The sequence below is a fragment of the Artemia sp. Qi Xiang Cuo genome, chromosome 3 (genome assembly GCF_049724085.1).
Source record: "Artemia sp. Qi Xiang Cuo chromosome 3, ASM4972408v1, whole genome shotgun sequence".
Taxonomy (NCBI): domain Eukaryota; kingdom Metazoa; phylum Arthropoda; class Branchiopoda; order Anostraca; family Artemiidae; genus Artemia; species Artemia sp. Qi Xiang Cuo.
Genome location: NC_142796.1, coordinates 56,116,289 through 56,143,622, shown reverse-complemented (window position 1 = coordinate 56,143,622; position 27,334 = coordinate 56,116,289). Strand labels below are relative to the sequence as shown.

The following is a 27,334-nucleotide window of genomic DNA, read 5'->3' as shown; positions in this document are numbered from 1 at the left end:
GTTTTGTTTTGTTCTGAATGTATTAGTATGAAACCTAAACTTACTGTGAATGTACTAATATGAGGTAGAATTTACTTTTTGTGTATACAGAATTTTTATGCGCATTTTATGTACGTAAAAAATCACTAGCATGCTTATAGGACAGCTAATAAAGGATTTGTTTTATTTTCCAATAAATACATTTCCAATAATAACTTGTATTTATTTTCATATATTTGATTTGGTGTATAAAGATCATTTTCAGGGCTTACTCAACCATACCATTCTAGCTCATATCCTTGAGGAATGGTTCTTTGGACTCCCTCCTCAAGTCTTAAACCTTTTTTGAATTTGCTCCTATTTTCATATACTTTTCTTATAATTTTCTTGTTTCCAGCTATTGATTTGATTTAATGTACTGAGATTTTTATCGTTACTTTTATCAATGCTTTTATTATGCTTTTAAATGAGCAATTGTTCCCTTTTTATCCCTTTTTATTGATTTTATATGCTTCACAGCTTTTTTGTATGAATTTTAATTTTCTGACCAATACATATTGTTATTCTATTGTAGTAGTTTTTGTATGTTTCGCAGATGTTTCTTGTGTTTCTTTTATTTTTGACAAGAAATGCAAGTTGTTATATGTTGGCTTGTAGAAGTAAATTTAAGGATAAAAATATCTTACCCATCTTGTATGGTTTAATAGGTTGTAACAACTTCTATGTGGCTATATTTACTCATTTTTATTTACAGACCATGGCACATAAACCTGTGGTTTTGCCCTTGTTTGCAAATGAGGCTTTGTTCACCTTGGATGGCAAAAGCATTCAATTCCAACCTGCACCAGAGCCATCTGGATTTCGGGTATAGTATAAAAAGTTGATTCGAAGCTCATAAGTAGGAAATAAAAAAAAAGTTTTATCTCTTCCTGTTCCCTAGAGCTATTTTTCGACAATGTCACTAATTTTTTTGTGCACTAACTAGCCTACCTACACCAGGGAAGCCCCTCCCATATACCTTTTGTACAACCAGGAGTTAGGTATTGTCATTTCATTCAGTTTAGCATTTCCAAGCGTTTCCTGAAATTTTCAACTTCATACTCTTAGCCACTTCTGAGATATCAGTTATCGGTTCAACACCCCCCTCAGTATTCAATGAAAGTTTCAACTTAATATCCTTAGCCATTGCTGAGATATTGCAGATACATGCTTTTGACAACCTTGATGAACATAGCGTTTTCGGATTTTATTCAACATCCCCCTCAACATGCCCTGAAAGTGTTGACTTAATACCATTAGCTGCTCCTGAGATGTGCTCCTTTGGCAGCCAAGGTGCACAACTTAATACACTTGGTCCTTCCTGATATATTTCAGATATGCCCTTTTCATAATCTGGATGCACACACTGTCTTTTCATTCAGTTCAAATCCCCAGCAATATATACTGAAAGTTTTGACATAGTACCCTTTTTTGTTCTTGAGATATTGAACATATATCTTTTGACAATTGGGGTTAATATGGTGTCTTTTGATGTATTTTACACCCCCTCAACTTTCCTTGAACGTTTCAACTTAATACTCTAAGCTGTCCCTGAGATATTGCATACATGCCATTTTGACAACCTAAATGCACTTTAAATCTTTTGATTGAGTTCAATATCTTCCTCAAATTTCCCTGAAAGTTTCAACTCAATGCTGTTAGTTGTTCCTGAATTATTGTATGTATGCCATTTGGACAACCATGATACACTTGGCGTCTTTTGATTTATGTCAACATTCCCTGGAAGTTTCATCCTAATGCCCTAAGCCTTCTTGGTCACGCCAAAGATCAAACATTCCCCCTTTTCTCCATAATAAATCCAGTATCTAAACAATGTGTAACTGGCATAATTTACAATCCTTGTCCCAGGGGCTGTGGGGATCGAATCATCCCAGGAGACATAGTTATTTGATGCTTTGACTGTTTTGGACAAAACCACTGTGTGGTTATAAGACATTATACAGTTCAGCTTTATAAGTTTAATTTGCACTAAAATCTCATCAGTGGTTTTTTCCTTTTAAATCCATTGCTTCAATTGTATTAAAAATCTGTTGTCTAAATTACACTTTTAATTTAAGCTGTTTATTTAATTTTCATCTTTGGGGGGGGGGGTGAAGGGTAGTGACCTCGCACTTATAAGGGCTGATAAGTTTTTTTCAAATACTACTACTACTACTACTAACAATTCACCGCAGCACCAAGCCGCCTGAGGCCAACACAGCTACGCACGCTCCTCCTCCACCCCATTCTATTCAAAGCCTCCCTTTTTACACCCGCCCATGAAGTTCCCCATTTCCCCCTCCCACACCAGACGGGGACGACCTGGTTTCCGTTTAGCCCTAAATGGTTGGCCGAAAAGAACAATCTTCGGCAATCTGTCATCCTTCATCCGCACAAGGGCACCTCAACCTTTCTTTCATTATAGCCCTAGAGAGCGGTATTGAACCACATTTTTCGTATATCCTATTGTTTGAAATATGGTCAGTCTACCGGGTACCCAGAACAATACTTAAGCAATTTCTCTGAAAAACATCTAGAAAATCTTCATCTGCTTTTCAGAGCGTCCATGCTTCAGAGCCATATTTGTCATCCACTGTCATCACTGTAGCTTCTAATTTTCTAATCTTGGTTTGCAGACTTATCTTCCTATTCTTCCAGACTTTTTTAACTGTGAAAAAACACCCTGAGCCTTGGCTATTCTATTTTTAACATCTTCACTGCTCCCACCATCTTTACTAATAATACTACCAAGGTAAGTGAAGCTGCCCACCTGATCAATCTTTTCATTACCCAACGTCACCTTTTGATCTTCACTTATTCCTAGCCTTAGTGACTTAGTCTTCTTAACATTTATTTTCAAACCTATTCTAGAACCCTGAACTCGTAAAACCTCAAAAAATTCATTCATTTTGCTCACACTTTCATCTAGGATGCTTAAATTATCAGCATAATCTAAGTCCATGAGAGTTTTTCCTCCCCATTTGATTCTGTGGTCTCCCATTGCCTTTCCTATCCTGCTTAAGACAAAATCCATCAAAATGATCCATGTTAAAGTGGATTGAACACTACCCTACTTAACTCCTGAGTTAGTACAAAACTAGCTGCTAACCTCATTTCATACGTTAACCGCAGCACTGTTATTCTTGTACATAGCACTAATACTTTTAATGTATTTTTCTGGTATATCATACATGGATAAAGCCTTCACTAAAACTCTTCTATCAACAGAATCGAACGCTTGCTCATAATCTATAAAATTGAGGACCAAAGGTGTTTGAAAACTCAGGCACTTCTCAATTATTAGCCTAAGAGTGAAAATTTGGTCAACACATCCTCTACCTTTTCTAGAACCGCACTGCTCTTCTCTTAAAACTTTGTCTACGGCATCTCTCAGTCTAAAAAGTATCATATTACTAAGTAATTTGCTACCTACAGAGACCAAACTAATGCCTCGATAATTACCACTTATAAAGTGGCTTAATTAAGGTTTTCCTAAAATCTTTAGGTACTTCCCCTTTTTCAAAAATCATATTCATAATCTTCAATAACTTATTTCTAACCTCAGAGCCACAATATTTAAGAAACTCATTTACTACCCTATCAGCACGTGGAGCCTTATTATTTTTTAATTCTTTTAGTACTGTCGCTAATTCCTCCTCACAAAAAAAATCTTCCTTCACATCCAAGGTATCACAAACTTTTTCATTTTCCTCTATATTTTTTCCTGCGACTCTATCTCGGTTAAGCAAGTTCTCAAAATGTTCGGCCCATCTCGCTATAGTTTTTCCTTATCACTAATTGCGACCCCATTCTTATCTTTAACTGCGCCAAGTCCGCATAGACGACTCCCTCTCAATTTGTTAACGTGCAAGTACAATAGTTTACTATTATGCCGTCTAGCTGCATCTTTCAGGTCCTCGGCAATTTTATCCATGGCCTCCACTTCACACGTCCTTAATTCATATTAGAATGCTTTCTCCACTTTCTTTACATTTCTTTTGTTTTCATACGATCTATCACTCAGATAATTCTTGTAGAAGTCCCTTCTCCTTTCTATCAAACATAAAGCTTTTTCACTAATATTCCTAGCTGCAGTTCTAGCAAATGTGCCTAAAAAATCCATTGGCTGAAAAACACCTTCAGTTGAATTAATACCTTTTGTTTTCAGCTAAGCCCAAATGCAAGAGCACTTTTGTGGTTGCAAAAAATTTGGGTTTTGATTGGTGGCATTTCCACCTTCACCTGTGGTAAATTATGTTCTTTTTAAGTTAGTTTAATATTAAGTTTGTCGCATTTAAAGTATATTGACATTTAATTTTATGTTAAAGATTTCATTTGTATATTAAATTAAGTTTCTCGTTTAAGATGTGTTTTTTATTAAACTAAATTATTATTCTTTTTACAGACTAGGAACACTTTTTTTCTACCGATTAGAAACTAGTGGCATTAGGGAATATTACTATTTTTTAATCATATTTTCGGTAGTTTTCTTATGCAAATTAAGATTATGTGGGTGTAAACACAGAGTTAATTTGTTCAATAACGCTCGTCGTCTTTTCAATCATTGCTATCATTTTAAAATAAACCTTGTTTTTATACACTTTATTTAGATTCATATTGTGGTGTGTAACTGGGAACTAACAGTAACTTGTCTTATGTAAAAAGAAAAAAGGTGTATATAGCCTATAGTAAAAAAAAATCGCCAATAGCCGCCAAGCTTATGTTTTTATTGTCTTTTTAGATGACAATGGCCAAGCTAGTTGATCAAGATTCTTTAAAAGAAAAAAAAGTATATGAAAAATGTAGATGTAAAAAGGAAAAAAGATCGATATATAGCCAGAAAGCCACTAATAGCAGTCAAGGTAATGTTTTCCTTGTCTTTTTAGATCACAATGGCCAAGCTAGTTGATCAAGATTCAGTAAACCATAAACCCATAGAAAATGGTCGATATGACTATCACCTTGGCTCAGCTATTGCTGGTGAGATCTGCAAACTTTGTGAGCGAAAGTGTGAAGGCCATCCTGGCTACATCCAGCTCCCCGAGCCTGTTTAAAAAGGGCCTTTTATGGATGATGCCAAAAAGCTATTAATTCTACTCTGTCCAAATGGTCACGGAATTAAAGATTCCGAGAAGGTCTTATTTACTCTGAAACACCTGGAAGGAAGAACAGCGTTTGACAAATCAGAAAATGAAAGAATCATTAGAAACCAATTGACTGGAAGATACTGTCGAATGTGCCATGAACTCTTTAAGGGTGTGCGAAAACCAAAGCTAACCCCGCATAAAATTTTGCTGAATATTGGCAAAAGTAAGTATTAAAGTTACGTTTATGGAGGGCCCAATGCAGATCCCCTCCTCATAGGCGTAATTTCAGCGTTTCGATTAGGGGGGAGGAGATGTCCATATCATGGGAGCGTGGGATACCCTTATAAGGAAAGGAGGGTTTTTGGGCCCTTCCCCGGAAAAATTGTGAAAATACAAACCAAAACGTGCCCCAAGTCTTCAATGGCACATTTTTCTTCAAGCGATAACGAAGAAAAGCTACTATTTAGCAAGGACGCTATTCGGCTAATTTCAGAAACATTACACAATGCATAATAAACAATATAGAGAAATCAAACAAACATAAAATTAAGTTGGCAGTCCTGCTTCAGCGCTCTCCTGGTGGTGGTGGTTTTTCGGCGCCCGGTATGTGTGGCACCTATCTATTTTTGTACACTTACCTTACCCTATCAAACTTCAAACAAAACTAACGTTATCGTAATTTTTTGCGTATAGACGTTAACTTAATAAAATATTTATTTAAAATGTACGTCTTAACCTAGCCCAATTTTATGTTTTGTAAAAAAAAAAAAAAAAAAAAAAAAAAAAAATAACCTGGTAACCCATAAACCAATTTCATCCCAATTATCATTTTTAGGTTTACTTAAAAAATTAGAAAATTTTCCAGATTTTATGGAGGCAACTGCCCCCCCCCCCCTATTTATTCACACAGCTTGTACATACAATACAATATTGTAACAAAATATTAAACCACCAATGACCGTTAGACACGTAATTTCTGGGTATATGAACGTAATTCTTACGAATGTAAGAATGAGCTTTTCAACAGCAAAAAAAAGTGAAAGGTAAAAACCAAAAAACTAGAACCGAGAAAATATTAGACAGGATTATTCTGGGTGAATAATATTCACTATTCCGAGTGAAAAATATTATCTCACAAGTTGTCTTAAAATTATGACTTTTTGAATACAAACTTTTCATGAAGAAGGGTACCCGTACGGGAGAGCGAATGGAAAATTTGCCTCCGTGGAAAGACAACATTCTTATGAACCTACCGAAAATAGGCAAATTATGTCAAATGTACGAGAAAAACACGAGAAACCCCAAAAATTGTAATATGTAGGTGGTGGCTGGCTGGTTCTAATTAGCCCTCCATTCTGTATGCACCTAAGTGACAGAGTGGAAGCTATATGGGGATTAGCGAGTTACTACGATGTACTAAAAAATAGAAAAGCCTGGAGTGTAAATGCCTATGCCCCCCTCCTCAGTTGTGGCATGTTTTTCATAATTTCCAATAATTTGTGTTTTCGATCAATTTCGTGTGTTAGTCAGGGTTGTGTCTTATTCCTTTTTATGCAGATAATTATTTGGATTTTGTCCCAAGGAACATAGCAATGGCTATGAGGGAATATATTATTAAATGGGAAGGTAAAATTCTCCTAGATTTTTACCATACACATGCTTTTTAGTGTCCTAGGTGAAGTTCTAATTGATTATAAGTTCTGCATCCAGTTATGGTTCGTGAAGAGTACACATGTGCCTTGCCAATTTTTGAGGGCACTGGGACTAAGCTGCTATCTGATTTTTACCAACTTCTTTAAATTCGTATATTTATGTGTGATAGATATTGTTCTTAATTAGAATTTAAGGTTTGTTTGTCCTTTCAGTTATTTTTTCAGGGTTTCTTTTTTTTTCCTTTTCATAAGGAGCGAATTTGGCTCTATTAGAGCTTATGATTTATTTTTGGAAATAAAAATTACCTTACCGAAGTGGGAGAGGGCGTAAGTCAAACCTTGGTGAACTACTGAAAGTGTAAGTGGACGTCCTTTGTTTTCTTTCTTAAGAAAAGACTGGGGAATATGAGCCTGGAGCCAAGTAACAAGCATGAATGGCGCTGCATTAGCACTGAATTGCACTTACTAATTTAGCTTGCTAGCATTAGTCTTCCAGTTTATTGCCCTGGCATTGCACAGACTTGATCTTATGACTTTATTTAGCGCATTACTCCTGCTAGTTGTAGCTGAAAACGCGCTATTTTAAAAACCAAATTTTTTTTCAATGCGTAGGTCTGCTATCTGTATTTGTCGCGTCATCTACAGTCATCAATGAATCAGTTGGGATTTATAAATAGGTCATTGGTGGCATATTTAGGCTGTGTCTTCACTATGACTTTTTCAGGCAAAGTCGCCCATTTTTTTTTTACTTTTTCAGGCTGCCCCAGTCTCCATTAGTACTTTTTAAGATTTATAAAGATAAATCAGGCGAATTTAAAGTGGCCTTTTTCAGAAAATTCTTTTTTGCGATGATCCCGAAGCTATTTTTTCTCGGCTGACTTCGCCTGAAAAAGGCATAATGAAGACAGGGCTTTAGGCCTATGACAGCGTTGTAATGTGTTTAAGTTCAATGGTTTTTGCTCGTCTCAACTATTGACATCTTCTAATCCTTACCACCAACACAGTAGTTGATTCCAGGAAGAAGGACAAATTGGTGCTGGTATCTTGCAGAACTAAGCGGTCTAGCAATTTATTCGTGCGGTTTTTTACTAGGTTTTTTCACTACGGGTTTTTCGCGCTCAGTTGGTTGTAGAAGAATATGGTTGTAAGTGTGTAAATGAATTTATGTCTTTTATGTGTCTTTTTTGAATTATTTAAATGGTATTTAAAACACTATGTATTTAAAAGTTTTGTTTTACGATCTCCTTCTTTTACAGGCCATGGAGTCTTTGTGGTGATTAGTAATTTTTTTTTAGTGAGTGATTTTCGCGTTTTGTCTTGAATATATCTTATCTTAACTGAAGACCCTTTAACTATGCCCGATGACTAGGATTGTAAAAGACAGTGATTTTAATTTTTTTTTTCTTCTTTTAGACCAGTGGTCGGCAAACTCTTTCGCCAAAGAGCCATATATGTACATTGCCAGGATTAAAAAAAACTTAGAGAGCCAGATCGGTTTATTAATGTAGTAAACCCTTATTATGATTTTAGACCTTCATTAAATTACGGGTACACTGAATGAAACTTGATTTCAAATTAATAAAGATTATATTTATTGATTAAAAAATGAATTAAAGTAAGATATCCATAAATTTAATTATGAGAATCACTGACAAACACTTAATGCGAACAATGTCCTTGCATCTCCTTGGAAAGTTTGAGTATGTTAGGTTTGTGTTCGGTTGTATTTCCAAATCAACACAAAGACGTTCAAATTTAGAGCTCCATATTTCCTTGTTTTTTAAATCCAGCAATTGTATTTCGAAGTTACTAATGTCGATGCCAAAAGGAGAAAAATTTAAATCTGTTATCGTAGCTTTAAGGGGGTTTTTGGTGAATGCTAAGGTCGCTTTGCTGTTTTTAAATTCCTGAAACCTGCTGAGAAATGCTTCTCTCATTTTTAAAATGGTGGTTTTGAAGTAGTGTTTGTCAATAGAGGAATTATTTTTTTGGCGATGCTTCAACAGGCTCGGAAAGTGAAACAGAGTTTCCCTTTCAAAATCTTGAGCAAAAAGAGAATTTATTTTCGTATGAAGTGACTTCTTCTAACATCGAAAAAATAGTATTTCCTTTCCCTTGTAGTTTATGATTAAGCTGGTTTAGATGAGACGTAACGTCTATCATGAAATAAAAGTTTTGTAACCACTGATCGTCCGTTAGTTCTGAGTTGAACACCCTTCTCAAGAAGAAATGATTTGATTTCTGGTAATAGTGATGCAAAACGTTTTAAAACGTTTCCTCTTGATAACCAACGTACCTTGTTATAAAGCACAAGATCAGCGTACTCACTCTCCATTTCAACTAAAAATTCCTTGAACTGACGATGATTAAGAGCTTTAGCCAAAATGGAGTTAATTATAGTAATCACCAATTCCATAACTTTATGAATTTCTTCTGGAAATGTCTGTGCACAAAGCACTTCTTGATGAATGATGCAATGGTAAGCAAGTATCTCGTGATTAATTTTTTCTTTCAAAATAGCAAGACACCCTTTTCTTAGGCCGGTCATACTTTTGGCCCTGTCTGTTGAAATCGACAGAATTTTATCGAGAGGAGTATGATGTTTATCCATACACTCAACTACAGCATTTGCGATATCGTCTCCACGTATCCGATCTTTGAGTGGCAATAATCCTAGAAGTTCTTCTTTGGGACCAGTATGAGAAATAAATCTTACAAAAAGCGAAACTTGCGCTGTGTCATTTATGTCACAAGACTCGTCAACTGCTATTGATAAAGCCGAAATCAATTTCAGATCTTCGATTAGCTGGATGGTTATATTCGAAGACATTTTAATTGTTCTATCTTTCATTGTTTTGGCAGACAATGGTAGCTCAATAATTTTTTTTAGAATATCTGCTTTATTGTTAAAACCCCGAAATAGCTCTTCAGATGCATTTATAAAACAACTTTTTATGTATTCACCGTCTGTGTATGGTTTCCCTCTCTTAGCAATCTCTTGACTGATAACAAAATTTGCCATATTAACTGCTGGAAGATTGCATCCAGTTCTTAAATACAGAAGCTGATGTCTCTTGGTTCTTCTGAAGTTCCTCAACTGCTTTCTTCCTTGCATCACCGAGAGGATATTTAGTGCTAAATGACGGGTGTTTAGCTGTAAAGTGTCTCTCCAAATTTGACTTCTTGTTATGCGTGACTGAATTTATGTAATGTGAAGGGATCGCTAATGTTGGACCCATATATAATACGATTTATCTGATCGACTAGTCTTGACTGGATCACATTGAAAATTTATTGTATGGGCTTGGGAGAGGCCACAGTAATACTGAGGCTTACACTCCGCTCCTGTGTGAAATGTAACCTATACCAGTTACTCCTTGTACGCTATTTTCTTCAAACCTACAGATTTCGTTTCAAAGAAAAATTCACACTCGGGGTCTCCCTGAAACAATATTGCTCAATCGCCACCTCAAGTTGTCAGGCTCGAAGCTAGGATGAGGAAGCAGAGTCCCACAGATACAACCGAATTGTCTGTCCCTGTTGCTTGTTATAAAGTATCCATCTCGGAAATATGAGCTTTACTTGCCCGAGTAAGGGTTTCTATACGAGCCTTGTGATTTCTCTCATCTGCTTACCTTTCTTTTTCCATTCGATTTTTACGAGAATTTGATTTACTTGATCGATTATTCCCTGACGCCAGTCTTGGCCGCTAGATTTTTGAGAACCACGACCTGAGCATGAGCTACCACTCCTACAGCTAAGGTGGTTTGTGTGAATCTGGAAATTGGATGTTTGATGCTCAAATGTCTTTATCTTCGTTAAAAAATAAGATTAAAATCTCAACTGAACACGAGAGTAGCCTACGTACTACTTTATCGTACTTTAACTCAATCAAATGATGTACAGTGGCGATATTGCTGCTGTTTAAACGAAGGCCTTGGATGTCGTTGAATTTTTTTTTATCACCAGTTGTTTGTCGATGTTTCCATTCTTTTAGTATTTGGCTTCTATTTACTATTGCTGCTAGTTTGTGATTCTAGTAGATTCAATTAATCTGGTCATTTAATTCTAAAAATCATTATAAATTTTCTTGTTTGAGGCAATTGTTTTTAATAATTAATAATTTTGTGTTCTTATTATTGTCCCAAAATTCATATTCTTTTTGACATTTTAAGTTTGTTGGACATTTAATGTCAGGCACGAATGCAGAAGGGGGGGGGTAAGAAGCTTTGTTGTTTCTTCCAAAATATTAAGATTTTTTATGTTCCTCTACGTGATTATATATATATATAAATAATTATATATATATATATATATATATATATATATATATATATATATATATATATATATATATATATATATATATATATATATATATATATATATATATATATTACATTTTCTTTTTTTTTTTAGCAGGGATAACTATAGCTTATCAAATTCGTTGGTAGTGATAAAAATGTATTAGTATACACTCAAAACGAAAAAGGAAGGGCTCTAACTCCCTAAATCAAAGGGCTAAGGTGCTGGAAATTAAAATATATTGGTTTTTAAACACGTAAAATTTGTTGTTTTTTTTTTTTTTTTTTTTTTTTGGTTTCTGAAATAATTACCACTTAGCAAAATTTAATGCCAAAATTACTCTGCGTAGTGGGGCTAAAATTGACATGGACTACGGATAATTCAAATTGAATATTGACTTCACAGTATCAATGATAATTCGTCAAAGGTTATCCCTACAATAAACCCCTAAGATTTTCTTAGGGGGATTGGGGCAAGGGGTTTAAATAAATTTTTTTTCTCAAAAATGTTTTTTGGCAAAAAAGCCCCAAAAAGTGTTGCCCTCTCCCTCTTTGCCAAATATTACAAATTTCTGCCATTTCTCTTTTTTTTCCTCCAAATAGGGACAAGCGCTAACTCCTTAGATCCTTGAAGGTGCCAATGATGATAGGGTACGCAGTTACCAATTGCTGATTTCAAGTTATATTAGTTCATACTGATTAATATCTTTGGTAAACGTTTTGACGTCTCTACGTCGAGACGTTTAATCGCCGATCAGTCAATTATGTATTTCTGCCTATTTGAATGTAATATGCTGACGGTTGCACAACATACATTGCTTTGTAAACTGTTAAAATGCTTCAAACACCACAACATCTCACTATCAGCCAAGAGCCTAGCCAACTATACCTGCACACAGAGCACAGAAATCGATATCTATCATCTTATATTTGATCTTCTTGAGTCAAAAGATCTACTGAAAGATATCTGAGAATATCTAATAAATAAGAGACAACCAAGACAGTAGCTCTAGCCCACAGAGTGAAGCAAAAAGAAGAGGGCTAAATACCAACTGAATAGCCCGCCTGCTGTGAATTAGAAGAAGAAAGAAGAAGAATGACAGCCCTAGAAAATAAGAAGGTGAAATGACATCTTCACCAGAAGAAGCCCAAGTGTCTATCTGATTAATGATCGTGATGAAAAGAGTTTCTTCATATTTCATAAATATTTGTTACAATTATATTGCTTGTGATAGTTACTTTTTGGCATTATGTTATTGTGATAGCTGTTTGTAATATTATTATTTGTGATAAATGTATTACTTTGTAGGGTATGATTCGATCAAATATTCTGGGTAAGCGTGTAGACCACTGTGCCAGGTCAGTCATCACTCCTGATAGTTTTATAGACGTTGATGAAGTTGGTATTCCAAGGGCTATTGCCCAAAAGCTTGAAATCTCTGTGTCTATCACACCGCAAAAGTATAGTGATGTTTTAAGGCTAATTGATTCAAGTAAGTAATCCCAGTATTTACGCCAGTGCTAAACTAATCATAATAAATAATATTTGTTATTTTTATTTGATTTATTTTTTGTTTACTAGAGACCATGTACAGGGGCTATCCACAAAGTAACTTTCGCTTAGTAATTGAACAGTTTGGAAATATTTATAATAGCATTTGGAAACTACTATTTGGTCTCTGGTTTGAACCCCAACTAAAGATAGCAAACATTTCATACTAAATAAACCAAAAATGAAACGTTTTTACGCAAAAATACTAAAATAATTTATGCTAAAAATACTACAAATTAAACATTTTATATAAAAAGGATTAAAAAGTTTATACTAAAAATTGAACACTTTTAGGATACATAATACCGAAAAAGTGTTTCTGTATTTGTACCAAAACATTGTAATTCTTCAAATTCCTTAACTATTTCCCATCTATTTTTCCACGGGGTTGGAGGAGATTGTAAGGAAGGACTTGAAGAAATTGGAACCTTTTGGAAGGGTTAGAGAGGGGGATTCTGAATAGATTGTGAGAGAGGTCTCATGCGGCTTGATGCTGCTGTCAGATTTTAGTAATAATAGAAGCAGTAGTATTAGCAGTTCACTTTAAATTCTGGACTGCACGGTCAGTTGCCAGATAATATAAACAAGTGCCTATGGTGCGACATTGTCTGTGACCCTTCTGTCTCCAGAAACTCAGAGTAGTATACTATATAGTATTTCCTAATGATAAGAATAAAATACAAATAATAATATTTTTTAGTTTTTGTGATGTTCACACTATCTGTGCGTGGTTGTTGTTGAACTGTGTGTAAGAACGCTTAGGCCTACTGAAAGTGTACTCTTTGTATCTTGGAAAGACGATTATTGTAATAATCTGTATGCCGATTTTTAGTTATTAGTCTCATTTTCAAAATGTGGAACAACCACGGCGGGAGAATAAAAACCTCTCGGGGTGATAGTTGGAAGTATAAGGTAGCCTCCGCCCTCAGCGAAGGTGGTACTCTCCAAACCAAAATTTTCTTCCGATATAATCATCCTAAAATCACGTTTTCTAATAAGAGTCAATGCAAGCACAATGAAAGTAGTTTATTATCAGAGAAGGGTGGGGGTAGTGAGTGTTAGAGTGATATAGATTTTGGTTTATATGTTTGTAATTAAGTGATTGGATTGAATTGGAGCAGGCTCTGATATAAGGTTGGGGGAAGGGGGTTAGTGGATGGTACAGGGAATTTTGAAGTCGGTCGATGCGCTGTTAATTGTATAATAATTGATTGAAGGAGGATTGACCAAATGATATACAAAATAAGGATGAAAAGGCAATTTTAGGTAACAAGAAGATCGTCTCATTGGACAGCTTAATCTATCTGGGAAGCATTATTAGTAAGGACGGTGGATGCAGCGAAGATGAAAAAAGTAGAATAGCCGAGACGTGGGGTGTTTTTGTCACGGTTGGGAAAACTACTGCTTTGAAAAGTGGGCGCTTTGAAAAGCTGAAGAAGGTCTGTTAGATGTTTTCCATTGATATTGTCTAAGAATAGTTTAGGTTCTCTTTTTGCTGACTGTATATCATACAATGCAAAAAAAAAGATCTGATCGCACTATCTAGGGCTATAATGTAAGAAAGGTAAAGAGGACTAGGTCACGTTACACAAATGAGAGCGATAGGTTGTAAAATCTTGTGCTTTTTGGCCATCCAACTGGGGTCAAATGAAATGAAGGATGTCCGTGAATGGGGCTAAAAAAGGTCATGAAAATCCAAGAGGTATTCAAGAGGTATTCAAATTCAAGAGGTATTGGAATTTCATTAAAAGGACTAAATAGTTAGGCTTTGAATGGATTGGTGAGGAGGGGTAGCCTTACGTGGCTGTGTTGGTCTCAAGCAGCTTGTTACTATGATAAGCTGCAATAGTACATCGAGCTTTATGGCATTCTGTTTGGAGCGAAATAAAAAGTAGAACTTCCTCGAATGTTATGGGAAGATGTCATTAGAAAGGATTAAGATGAAATTGGAACTTCATCGGAGGAAGTTAAGCGTAAAATTTCAAGTTGAACGGCCTATAAGAAAAGCCTGCACATCCATATTGGCCTACGTCGGCTTGGCACTGCAATGAGTCGTTAGTAGTAATGACAGTAGTAGAATCACTCACTGAAACTAGGAAAATAATGAGGCGTCATTTTTTTTCTTTTTTTTGTTAGAAACAGAAATAATATCATTTAAGAGGAGTCTTGAGGTTGTATCTAGTTCAATATTCTACAAGCATGTGTTTTATCCTTGGTCTAAAAGTATTTTTTTTTATGATCCCAGCTAGAGATGTGTTGATGAGAGTAGCTCGTACCCTCCCTCACTTTTCTTCAATTTCCATCATTAGGAAACTTATAGGCACGTCTATCTATCAGAAGGGTTCCTCCAGCGTGCAGCTGCCACACGGAACAAGTTTCTTCCGGAATTGATTCTCAGGAAGTTATTTTTAAGCTACCCTAAGAGGAGTTTCAGTCGTTTTCTGGTAGGTTGAACTTAGTATGATAATTACCAGGATTATTAGGAGTCACATGAAATCACGAGGAACGTTGTGTTGCTTTCGGGATTTCGACCAAGATTGTAAAAATAATCAAAGCATTATATTGTATACGCAGTACAGATAGGAGGTGACTAAACGGAGTGGTTCTCTGTTCAGTCAGGTGTAAGGCAGCGCTCCATTTTTCACCTTCATTGTTCACTATAAAGGGTAGATTGTTTTCTTTGTGAAGCAATCTTAAGGACAATCTACAATTAAGCCCACAGAAAGAAATCAATGATTAGGACTGCACTGATGATATTGCTCTTGTCGCCCACTACCCAGAAGACATACAACACAAAGAAAATGAACTTGACGTATGGTAAATGCTGTTGGAGTTGGTATAACTGCTAATAAAGCTAAGTTAATGTCCAATGCGGTTATTACTCATATAACTCACAGACTTTTGGTCAACAGTGCAGAAATTGAAGAAGTAAGAGAATTGAAATAGCAGGGCAGCATTCTTATGCAAGATGCCAATTCCAACAGAAAATTCTTTGCCAAACGGCATTGGATGGCTCTGCTTTCAGTTTTCTTCGAAATAGTTGAAAAAATAATAAATATTTCATGAATTTAAAACACAAACGGTAATGTCCTTCACCTCCTTACATACGACTGCAGAACATGTAGCATTGATGCGTAGTTAAAAAGATGACTCCAAGCCTTCGACAGTAATTGCCTAAGGTCAATTTTGAATATACATTCAACTGAGAGAAAGAGGAACAACATATTTATCATAAAATACCGCATGTTGATAACCCCTTTCTTGATGACAATAGAAAGTGACTATCAATATTTTCGGGCATATAGTAGAGGTGATAGATGGAAAGCTTGCCTTTGACAAATGATGATGGACATCCTCTGTTTTTCCAAGTTAGGAAGACCCAAAATGGTCCTCGGCAAGCTCCTAGAGAGGGAGGCAAAGTAGGTGAGGATTTCGATGAATAAGCTGAGGTTGAATGACTAGGACTTGTGTTTTGGCGAACTACTGTTGTAGCCCGATGCGCCTCTAAGTAGAGAAGGAACGAAATCGGAATTAGTAAGTTAGACTAGTAGCTTATCAGTTTTCGCCACGATTTCGTTTTAAAAAAATGTTATCGTTTTCGATTCATTCCATAACTTCACTCCAATTGGTCAAAAATTTGGAATTTGTAACGAGTTTTAATGTTATTTCTATTACTTTATTTTAGGAAATGCGCACTATGTGCAGTTTGAAGACGGTTCAAAGAAGAATGTTTCAAAAGCGCTTCAAACAAGTGTTGACCCAATAAAACAGAAAATAAGAAATCCTGTTGATTTTGTGGAGCAACCATTTGTTTAAAACGCCCTTCAAGTTGTTGTTAGGTAAGCATAAAATATCTTATAGAAACTGAACACGTTTATTTGCTTTGATAGGTTAAAGCTAAGAGGATATAAAATAAAGCCAAATAAAGTTTAAAAATGAAAATTTAAGGATATATCTTAAAAAAGAATGTCAATAATGAGAAAACTTTTTAAAAATAAATATGAAAAACAAAATGTCAAAATCAACGTGTGGAAAACAAATGAAATGAACTGTCAAATTATGAAATCAATGGTTAATATGACGAATACTCTGTAAAGGAGTTACACTTTGTTTTTGTCCTTTAAGCTAATTTTTCTTACAATTTTAGTAGTGATGTTTACGTATTTTGTAAGTTGTTTTGGTGTTTGGTATTGTAGTAGGTTGTATTTTAGTTTGTGTTTTAAGTCAGACCGCTACCGGAGCACAGAGTTTCAAAAAATATTGTTCAGACGGCTACTTGGTCAAATTCGTTGCTCATAGAAGCCACATATATTATATACATTTTATTTACAATTTGCAAAAAATATAAATAAATGATTGTGTTTAACGTTGCATTATTTATTTTACGTTCATAATATATTGCAAAGGCCTGACAACAAAGTACACCTGTACTTAATGAAAATAACTGATTAAAACTCTTCAACCTGTTGGGCAATTTTTTGAACCATAATACCAGCTTACTGATTGGGATTCTGATGACTACATCCAAATTGCAATCAGTCAATAGTGGCCTGTTTTTAGGTTTTTTCACGCAAATGAGCTGCTCGCAAATGCATGTTGACTTATATGGTGATTAAAGTTTTTCAGCACATTTTTTAAGTATATGCTGGTTCTGGCAATGGCCCATAAAACCGCAGCAGAGAAACTAACTAGCTCCTAGCTCCCACATGCGAAGTTGTGCTAAAGACCGCAATAATTTTGTGGATTGCGGACGATTTCCCGCCAGCCCTATTGCGGCAAAACGCAAATATGCCTGTGTTGACATTTTCCAAAGCATGCGAGAAAACGTGATTAGGAATCAAATGAATAGCTGGTTGTGTAATTGTTAATATGGTATAAGCTATTAATTACCCTTCTTATACTTCTTCATAGTAAGAATAGAAGTTCAAAAGCAACAGGTGCTTGAATCAAACTCTGCTTCTATAAAATGAGGTAAAACTAGTTGTGGTGTTTCCCCAAAGGGTGTCCCCAAAGGATAGAAACTCATCTTCTGTAAGATAAGGTAAATTTAGTCCCAGAAACATAACGTGTTGTTTGGATCGTGCTTTTACGCAAGTCGCAGCAGGTGGAAATTAAGAGCAGTAAAGAAATTCGTTTCAAAATGCAAATATTAGTGCTTTTAAAATTCAAATATCTTAGTCCCAAGTATAATAAAAGCTCTTAAAGATACTATTTACGCCAAATCGCAGTATGCATCAGATATTTTCCTTTGGGAAGTATAATATGCACTGGCGGGCTGTTGTTTGTCCACACCTGGCGCAGTCTAAATTCCTTAGTTAGTTATTTTACATCAATGAACAATGAAGCTTTTTTTTAGGCTAGATAAGGCTTTATTTCAAAAACTATTCTCATACGTATAATTGTCAAAAAAGTAATAAAAAACTCGAAAAAAATTAACGAAGCGTTTTAATGTCGCCCATTAGAGGTGATAAGAGTCTACTCATGTCACCTCTATAATAAAAAAAATTATACAAACATACTTTGTATCTATAGAGAATTATTAATGAGCCTACGTGTTGATCCACCCTGATTTGACTGATCACTTATTTAAGGTCTTAATCTAGTTCAAGGCTAGTTTCTACCTGAAGATAGTGCTTTTATGCCGTTTTTTGGCTTAGTAATGTAAAAAAAATGATAACAAAATACTACGAAGGTCGGTTGCCTAGAGACAATTTTTTTCTGGTCTATTTAAAGATCTTAAATTACTGAGGACAGTCAAAATCTGATTATTTAGACCTGGTTAAGTGGTATTAAACTTACTTAACTATGTAAACCATATAAATTCAGTTTTTAATGATAAAGGCCTCCATAAGCGGTTATGCAGGTTTTGATAGTAAAGGGTGCCAAAAAAAAAGAAAAGAAATGTGGGTAAAAAATCAGCAAAAATAAGTATTTGGCTATTTTTCTTCTGATAAATAGGCCGGTTATAGATGGTGATATAGTTTTCGTAAATTTGCAGCTTACCGTGTTCATACAGCATAAGAAAATGTTACTTTTCTTTGAAAGTGCAACTGTCTTTTGCAATCAACAGATAATTAATGTTTGTGAAAATAAATAAAATTCTCCTCAACATGCCTAAAAAGTTTAAGCTTAATACCCTTAGCTGTTCTTGTGATACTGCAGATAAACAACAAGTAGAACAAAAGGATAAATTTTTATATAAGTGGAACGCAACTTTAAATGAATGTTTTGACCCTATATCCAAGGGCCGTCTTCAGCAAAACAAATGAAGAAAAAATGAATATAAAGAACTCACATTAAAATACAATTTTTAAAAATTACTTTCCAAGGAAGTTCCATTACCATTACTTTCAAGGAAGTTCAACCAGGACTGGTACATCAAGCGAAGTAAAAAGACAATTCATTCAAATTGAATAAGAAAAAGATTTACAAACAAGCTCATAAAGCTAATATTGCCTTTTTGGCAGCCAGCCTAGAAGGTCTATCCGTAACAAGTTGAGTGGAATTGTCTACTGGTTTTTGATATAATTAGTTAAATCATTTTAAATTGAATTTGTATATAAGGCATTAAGTGAATATTCCCCCAAATCCATATTTAATGAAATATTACTAATTATTTTGATTCTAATTTCAATTGCCCCTCTCGAACAACCTGTTTTATGCCTAAATCATAGCTAATAAGGCAAGTTTTTCCAAAAAGCATTTTATGGCTTGGATTATCAAAGATAGGACTGCTTAAAGCAGAGTCAAAAGAAATATTTGTACTATTAGGACTTAAATCCTTAGTTATGTCATCTTTGTGCTGTTGTAGGCGTTTTTCTAAATTTTAATGGGTAGTCACATGGTATTTGATAAACCCCTCTTTGGCGAGTAACTGGGGCTGTATATTTACCAGAGTTTAGGAAGTTCATGATTTTAAGATTATTGGTAAATACTAGATAAAATTTTTTTTTTTCAATTTTTAATGACTTTTGGAATATCTGGAAGGTAAAATATATTTGAGGGCTTTGCATGACCTTCGTATGGTAAAAGACCCTTGATTTTACGGGAGTGCCTTGCCAGTCTTCGGCTAATTGTGTTATAGGCAGCGCAATAGCGCTGCCTAAGCAAAGAACGATGTTGGCACAATGATTTTTTTTTTTTTTTTTTTGTTTATTTATTTTATACCAGGGCACTTCGTATAATAGGAGTTGTCGTAATTACTTCGAAAAGGGCTCATTCGATTGGAAATTGGAAGGGCGTGTGCCTTTTTTAATAGCCGAAAGTGACTGGAAGGCAACTAACACCCCTTTCACGCCACCCATTTCCCCAAAAACATCCAATCAAAATTTTGAGATAACCATTTTTTTCAACGTAGTTGAAAGATCTGGAAATTATGTCTTTGAGAAGGACACTTACCCACAGCCCTCAGGGCAAGGGTTGTACGTTATGCCCTGGGAGCATATAAGGTTCTAATGGAAAGCGTTGTCGCAGAAACTTCGAAAAGGCCTCATTCGATTAGAAATTCAAAGGGCTAGTGCCCTTTTTAATAGTCGAAAGTGATTGGAGGGCAACTAACCCTTCTCTCACGCCCACCATTTCCCCAAAAACATCCAATCAAAATTTTGAGATAGACATTTTGTTCAACGCAGTTGAAAGTTCTGTAAATTAGGTCTTTGAAGATGACCCCCCCCCCCACAGCCCTCAGGGCAAGGGTTATAAGTTACGCCCTGGGGGCATATAAGGTTTTTATAGAAAGTGCTGCCGTAAAATCTTTAAATAGGGCTTATTTGATTGGAAATTAAAAAGGGCTAGTGCCCTTTTTAATAGTTGAAAGTGATTGAAGGGCAACTAACCCCCCTGTCACGCCTACCGTTTCCCCAAACATGCAGTCAAAATTTTGAGGTATTTATTTTGTTCAACGTAGTTGAAAGTTCTGGGAATTAGGTCTTCGAAGATGACAACCCCCTCAGAGCCTTCACGGCAAGGGCTGTAATTTATGACCTGGAGGCATATAAGGCTTTTATAGAAAGCGTTGTCGTGGAAACTTCAAAAAGGGCTCATTCGATTGGATATTGAAAGAGCTATAGCCCTTTTTTAAAGCAGAAAATTATTGGAGGGCAACTAACCCCCCTCTCACACCCACCATTTCTCCAGACACATCCAATTAAAATTTTGAGATAACTATTCTGTTCAACGTAGTTCAGAATTCTGGAAATTAGGTCTTTGAGGATGACAGCCCCTCCACAGATCTCAGGGTAAGGGTTGCAAGTTATGCCCTGGGGGCACATAAGGTTTTTATAGAAAGTGTTGTCGTAGAAACTTCAAAAAGGGCTCATTCGATTGGGATTTGAAAGGGCTAGTACCCTTTATAGTAGAAAGTGATTGGAGGACAACTAACCCCCCTCTCACCCCCACCTTTTCCTCAAACACCTCCCATCAAAATTTTGAGAAAGACATTTTGTTCAACGTTGTTGAAAGTTCTGGAAATTATGTCTTTGAGGATGACAACCCTCAGGGCAAGGGTTGTAAGTTATGCCTTGGGGGCATATAAGGTTTTTATAGAAACTGTTGTCGTAAAAACTTCAAAAAGGGCTCATTCGATTGGAAATTGAAAGGGCTTTTAATAGTCGAAAGTGATTGGACCACCTTATTACGACCACCACTCTTACGCCCACCATTTCCCCAAACACATCCAATCAAAATTTTAAGATAGCTCATTTTGTTCAACGTAGTTGAAAGTTCTGGAAATTATGTCTATGAACCTAGCAAAGATTTTTGTACTATATGAAAAAAATCGTTTTAAATGTTTTCATTTTATAACTTTAAGAAATCAAAAATTAATTAAGATTTAAAGGAATAAATGTCAGTATATGTATATGAAACTGACAATGCACGTTTTTTCAGTAATTTCATTTGAATTTTTTATTAAAGTTCAAATTATATTCTGGCTTTTAGAAAGCTGAGGGGTTTAAAACCCTACTCATACTAATTTCTGCTCGTTTTGAGTTTGACTGTTATTTATTTTAATTTCTGTTTGTTTTGGGTTTCAATTATTTATTGATACTGATTTGTGGCTTGGTAGATTATTTGATTCTATTTTTATTCATTTTTGGGTTAATGGAGTTCTTTGCTTCTTATTGAAAAATTTATTTTGTGGGAATTTTTTTTTAAATTAGTTACTAATAAAGACAATAGGATAACCGTTTCCAAAAAGTATGTCTCTAATAAACTTTAGTTCATCTGTGATGCAAGATTCAGGGCAAATGTTAGGGTACAATCGACAAGAGAGGTAACAACAGCTCTTTTAGCTTGTGGGGGGTGATTGTATTTAAAATGTAGATATCTGTCGTTTTATGTGGGTTTTCTGTAAATTGTAAAATCCAGTTCGTCAATGCTACGAATAATTAATACATCCAGGAACCGTAGTTTATTTGAAATTTCAATTTCTAAGCTAAACTGTAGATTTCGGTCATTTGTATTAAGGTGATATAGAAAACCCCTGAGTTCGTTTCCCCCATAATTCCAGAGCGATATTACATCATCCATGCAACGCCCCCAATAGACATGTTTTAAAAAAATATGAATTTAAGGCAATTTGCAAGGTGTTCTACATAAATATTCGCTAATAACCCGGATAGAAGTGCCCCAAGAACCTCTGTGGGGGGGGAATGTATCACAAAAACGAGCAGGATAGGATTGGACCCAGTTTTCATTCTCTGTATCAGTTCTAGCATGTCCTTCAGGTGATTCATTGGAGCATTTGGTCCAGTACGTTTAGGACAAGCCTCCGAAATCAACAGCTTTTCCCACAGCAATTTCTTCCCTTTCGCAATATCGGTCAGTTCAAAAAAGGAATTTGACACTTGTGGTCCCGCAAAAGGCGGAAAAAAAATGTCCGTTGAACACTCCGAGCCTCAAACAATATCCTCCGAAAAATTCCTAGTTTTACAACAATTATAAAATGGGTTGGACCCAAATATTTCCCAAAATCATCCAGATGAATATCGTGCTTCATTTTGAGCCAAAAGTGCTTGCAGCACATATATACTCATCACACTTTACTATAAGAAAAAAAGAGTCACGGCCTTTAGAAGGAAGCTCAAACTTCATTTTGAGCCGCAAGTTTTTTTTTTAACACGTTTATACGCATCCCATTTGACTGTAAGAAAAAAAGAATATAAAACCTTCAAAACGGGACTTACCTAATATTCGAGCTTCATTTTGAGCCGAAAGTGTTTGCGGCACATGTATATTCATCTCATCTCCATCAAAATCAGCATTATACGGCTTACAGGCACCAACATGAAGTCGAAGTGTATAGTTCGAATCATGGATAATTCAAACTCGATGTGCCATCATTGAAGCTTTGTGCAAACTTGGCTGCCGATTCACGAGAACTATATCACCATCTAGAAGCGGCCTATTTATTAGAAGATAAAAAGCATTTAAAAAATAATATTTTGAACCTAGTGTTTGGTATCAATCAAAAGAAAAAATGCATTATGATAAAACATATTTTGCCCCCTGGACCCCTCTTACTTATTCCTATCCCCGCATCTTAGCTTTATTTGTACCTGAAAACCGGGATTTTCTAATACGTTTCTTTGGGTTGTTTTGAAATTGTGAAGTTATTAGAGGGCACATTGAATCGTAAAAATGAATAAGCAAGACTAATTAGCTGAATCTGACAACGCTTTTCATCCGTAAAAATACAAAAATACAGTCCGTTGGTTGCCAAAGACAATTACACCTTGAACAGAAAGCCACATTTCTTAAGCTGTATGGTGCCTTATGTTTTTAGCTTATTTTTGACCTATGAATTTTTTGGCCTGAGGGAATATTGAAGGGCATATTAAATTAAATCTGAAGATACTAAGTGCACCCTGTTTATCAAAAAGGCATATCTGCTGTATATCTGAGCAATTAAAAAAAAAAAAAAAAAAAGAAGAAGAAAATTATCATTTAATCGAAGATTCAACAACAGGAGTAGAATGTGAGGTTTTAATGTCCCTAGTGAAAATTTGTAATAAGTATTCAATGTATTTTCAGTTCCGTAATTCTTTTTATCAACAAATCAAGGGCCTCTCCTGAAGTCACACAACGTCGGGCCCGGTCAATACCTGGATGGGTTATCGCCTGGGAACACCGGGTGCTGTTCGCATTTTGTAATTATTGTGATTTTTTAATCTATTTTTACAAGTAAAATTATATTAAAAAATAAACTTGTTTCCTCAATCTACTAGCACGAAGCTGATTATATCTTGTATAAAAAAAAAAATAAAGCCTGATCCTACAAGATTTGAAGGCGCTGCTCAAACCAGCTTTATGCGTCGTTTTATGTTTTGGAGGATAAGAGTTGCAAAACGGTTTAAAAGCTTCAACATTCAGATAATACCAAATAAATTATTAAGGAGGATGGTGTTTTTTATTCGGTAATAGACATATTTTTCTAAATTAATTATTATCTAACGTTATTTATGCGAGAGTATAATAATAATTAGCGATAACATGAAGTATTATACCGATAACATTAAAATTATTCTAATTTTGAATTACTGAACAGAAAGTTTCGAGCTTCGAGTGGGATAGGTCATATACATGACCATGGCGGGGTGGTATGATTGGTATTATACCATCTTATGTAAATTAATTTTTCTATGAGGTCTTGGCTACTGTCTGTTTATATGCCACTTTCCTGGCGGGAGCCTTTTTGATAGACGACATCTTTGGTGATCATTTCCGTGTATTGTGCTTGTGGTTTGGCCTGGGGATTCCCTTGAGGTTTTGTAGACTTAGTTTGTTTTTGAGCATTCGCTTTCTTTTACTTTCTGGCTGGTGACGACATGCTCTGGGACTATACATATGTCTGTGACACTTCATCTTCAGATTCTGACATTTTAAATTCCTCTCTAGTATTCTCTTTGTCACTAATGCGACTGAATTTCGATTGCATGCTTATTTTCCAAGTCTTAGAATTATAGTTCCCGAAACCGCCGGCTCTTGGTGATCATTTCTCTCGATGTGCTAGCTCATTACTTCTGTAAGCGAGTGTGTGGTTTTTCTATGACTTTATTATCATAAGCCCGGTTGTTGATTGAGGCTTTTAACTGATTACTGTATAAGTTTATATGAAGGTAATTGGAATATGCTTTCATATTTTTTTCTTTTATATTTAAATGAATTTTTTCAAGTAAATTATCAGAAAATTGTTTAAATACGAAAAATCTAGTGTTATAAAATAGTAAACGAACTTTTACTAGGACTTAGCAAACTCTAAGTACACTTTTTATTTTTACTCTTAACCTAAAGAAACAATGCGGTAAGAAAATGTAAGATAGATGCATAGTATTAATCTAACAAAAATAGATTATGTTTTTGCACATGATTCGATCGAGAGGATAATGCTGGATCGAAATTGTATTTATCTTCTTTTATTTGATAAAATCAAATTATATATAAAATAAACAATAGACGTACCGCTTTGAACTGTAAAATTATAAAAATGATTCAAGTCCTTTTTAAATTATCATATTGTTTCATTCATCAATAATAGCACTAATCATTAAAAACTATAATCCTTAAACAAGAAAAAACTAATAAAAATAACAATCCGACACATTAAATATCTTCACATTTATATGAATAAGTAAGTAAATTATGACTGCTTTTTAGGTTTTTGTATATAAATCTGCATTAGTGGTGGCACAGCGAGGATATAAAGAGGACATGGAGGTTTCTCAGAGCAAGCATCTGATTTTTTTTTTTTTATTTATTTTTTTTTTTTTTTTTTTACCAGGATCCCTCTAGCACGACAGTTTAAAAAAAGATAAAGATGAATCTAAGAATTTCTGATGCTTTTTTTTCGAAGCAAAGGCTTTTAATGCTTATGGAGTCTTGTATTTCAAAAGGCCAAAAGTAGTGCTGGGAAGAACCAATATGTTCAATGCTTAATTGTTTTTTTTCTTCTTTTAAACGCAAAGCATTTGCTTAGTATTTGTTATGCTTAGAAACTCAAGTCACCCTTTTGCCAACAAAAAAAAAGAAAAGGATAAGAAGGATAATGGACTTTCAAGGACTTGAAATTTCAATAGTGAGTACCAGCTAAAAGTCCATTTGTTTTTATGGTACTTGTGCATTATATGGTACACACGAAAGAGGTCAAGTGTGGTTAATGCTAATGAAATGTAATAAAATAGGATGAATATATAATAGTTTAGAAACAAATTTGGGCTATATATTTGCACATTAGGGGGGGGGGGTGGTTTGGTAAGGCATAGCATATATTAAATACCTAACCTAGGTACCTTTCCCCCCCCCTAAACCCCAAAATGTAATCGTTTAAATTTTGTTAACTCATTGCGAAACCACGCTTTGCAATCATTTATCGCTTACAAATAGCTGTTTGACGAGTTTCGTGGCTCGTTTCCTTGATACAGTCTATAGGGGTGTGTACCATAATGTGCTAAAAATACATATCCCTTTGAAGTTGGTGTATTGGCAGGATAAAAAAGAACACAAAATTTGACATAAATAAAATAACAAAATTTTCTAATTCAAAAATCAAATTCAAGTTGTCTAGGAGTCATAAACCTCCTAATGATGTCCTCTGTGATACGTTCTTTTCTGGTTTGATGGTCTAAAACGATGGGCGTTAATTTCTGAATTAAAATCCTCTTGATTTCTCTGCTTAACATTGCTCCACTAGAATAATCCTGTAAAAAAAATTACTTTAAACATACGTACATTATATATATATATATAATGTGTTTGTTTTATATTATACATATAAATGACGGAGCACTACGAAAAAAAGCACTATACATTCTGGGGCGAAGGACAATTAAGAAAAAAACACAAATATAAAGAAGAACACAGGCACTTGGCAAAAAAAGAAGTGAAAAAGTTATGACTATGTGAGTTGTTTCCAAGCATCGTTTGAAATCTGTTGGTTGTGTTTTTCTATAAGTTTAGCAACAGCTATAATAGGATACTAGTAGGGTACTATATGAAGACAATTGATGAGCTTTGAACTGCGTGTCCAAATTGGAAATCTTAGAAGGTATTTGCAAAACGGAAGAAAGTGGAGCATATTTTCAGTTTGTCAGCGTGTTTAAGAATCTTCCATAAGGGTGCAATGTACAGAATGTGGGGAAAGCAACCGTGTCTACAACAACTGACATAAAATAGCGATCAAAAGGAAACTTAGCAGAGATTATGGAAGCGTGTGAAGGTGATATGTGGTGTGAGTTGTGTTCTGGTTTTAGTGGTGTACTTTGTTATAGTGATTTTATAATTGAATTTCGAGATGAACTTGAATTTGGAGAGATGTATGGAGCTTTTGATCTCCGAGTAAAATATCGTCAAGAAGTGGGCCTTCTTAGTTCAAAGACTATTTCGGATTTTTCGGCGTTGAATTCAAGGCTAGATTTTAAGTATTCTGTTAGCAATTTTTGGAATGCTTCAGAAATTTTGTCGAAAGTTTGGCTGAAGCTTAAAGATGTCATCAGCATAAGTGACTAAGAGGATGTTGAGGCCCAAGGACTGAGGCAAAGGATATTGAAAGAACACAATCATTGAAATAACAAGGTGCACCTTGAGTTGTTCAATCCAGCGGTCATGCCATTCCATCCTTCTTATGAGAGATTCTTAGCAGGACTAGTAGAGTAGCATACATATCCCTTTGATATCTGATAATAGCCAGATTTAATCCTCTTTTAGCAGCCCTTAAGAGCATGAGGG

At 35.0% G+C, this 27,334-nt stretch overlaps 2 protein-coding genes across 5 annotated transcripts; one reads left to right on the top strand and one right to left on the bottom strand.

Moving 5' to 3' along the window:
* The first annotated feature begins 611 nt into the window (after positions 1-611).
* Positions 612-25,821, top strand: LOC148954307 (DNA-directed RNA polymerase II subunit RPB1-like). Of its 4 annotated transcripts, none has more exons than XM_089087018.1 (5): positions 612-844; positions 4,905-5,328; positions 12,371-12,554; positions 16,299-16,452; positions 25,268-25,821. In XM_089087018.1, the coding sequence occupies exons 3-4, from the start codon at positions 12,374-12,376 to the stop codon at positions 16,427-16,429; spliced, it is 312 nt and encodes a 103-aa protein (XP_088943144.1). In that variant the 5' UTR covers positions 612-844; positions 4,905-5,328; positions 12,371-12,373; the 3' UTR covers positions 16,430-16,452; positions 25,268-25,821. The 4 variants fall into 2 exon arrangements, 2 of the variants coding, with proteins under 2 accessions (XP_088943144.1, XP_088943145.1); XR_016141573.1 differs by lacking the exon at positions 25,268-25,821 and adding an exon at positions 23,645-23,733.
* Positions 8,886-9,872, bottom strand: LOC148954308 (protein ZBED8-like). The gene has a single exon (XM_089086236.1). The coding sequence runs from the start codon at positions 9,870-9,872 to the stop codon at positions 8,886-8,888; it is 987 nt and encodes a 328-aa protein (XP_088942362.1).
* Positions 25,822-27,334: the final 1,513 nt, after the last annotated feature.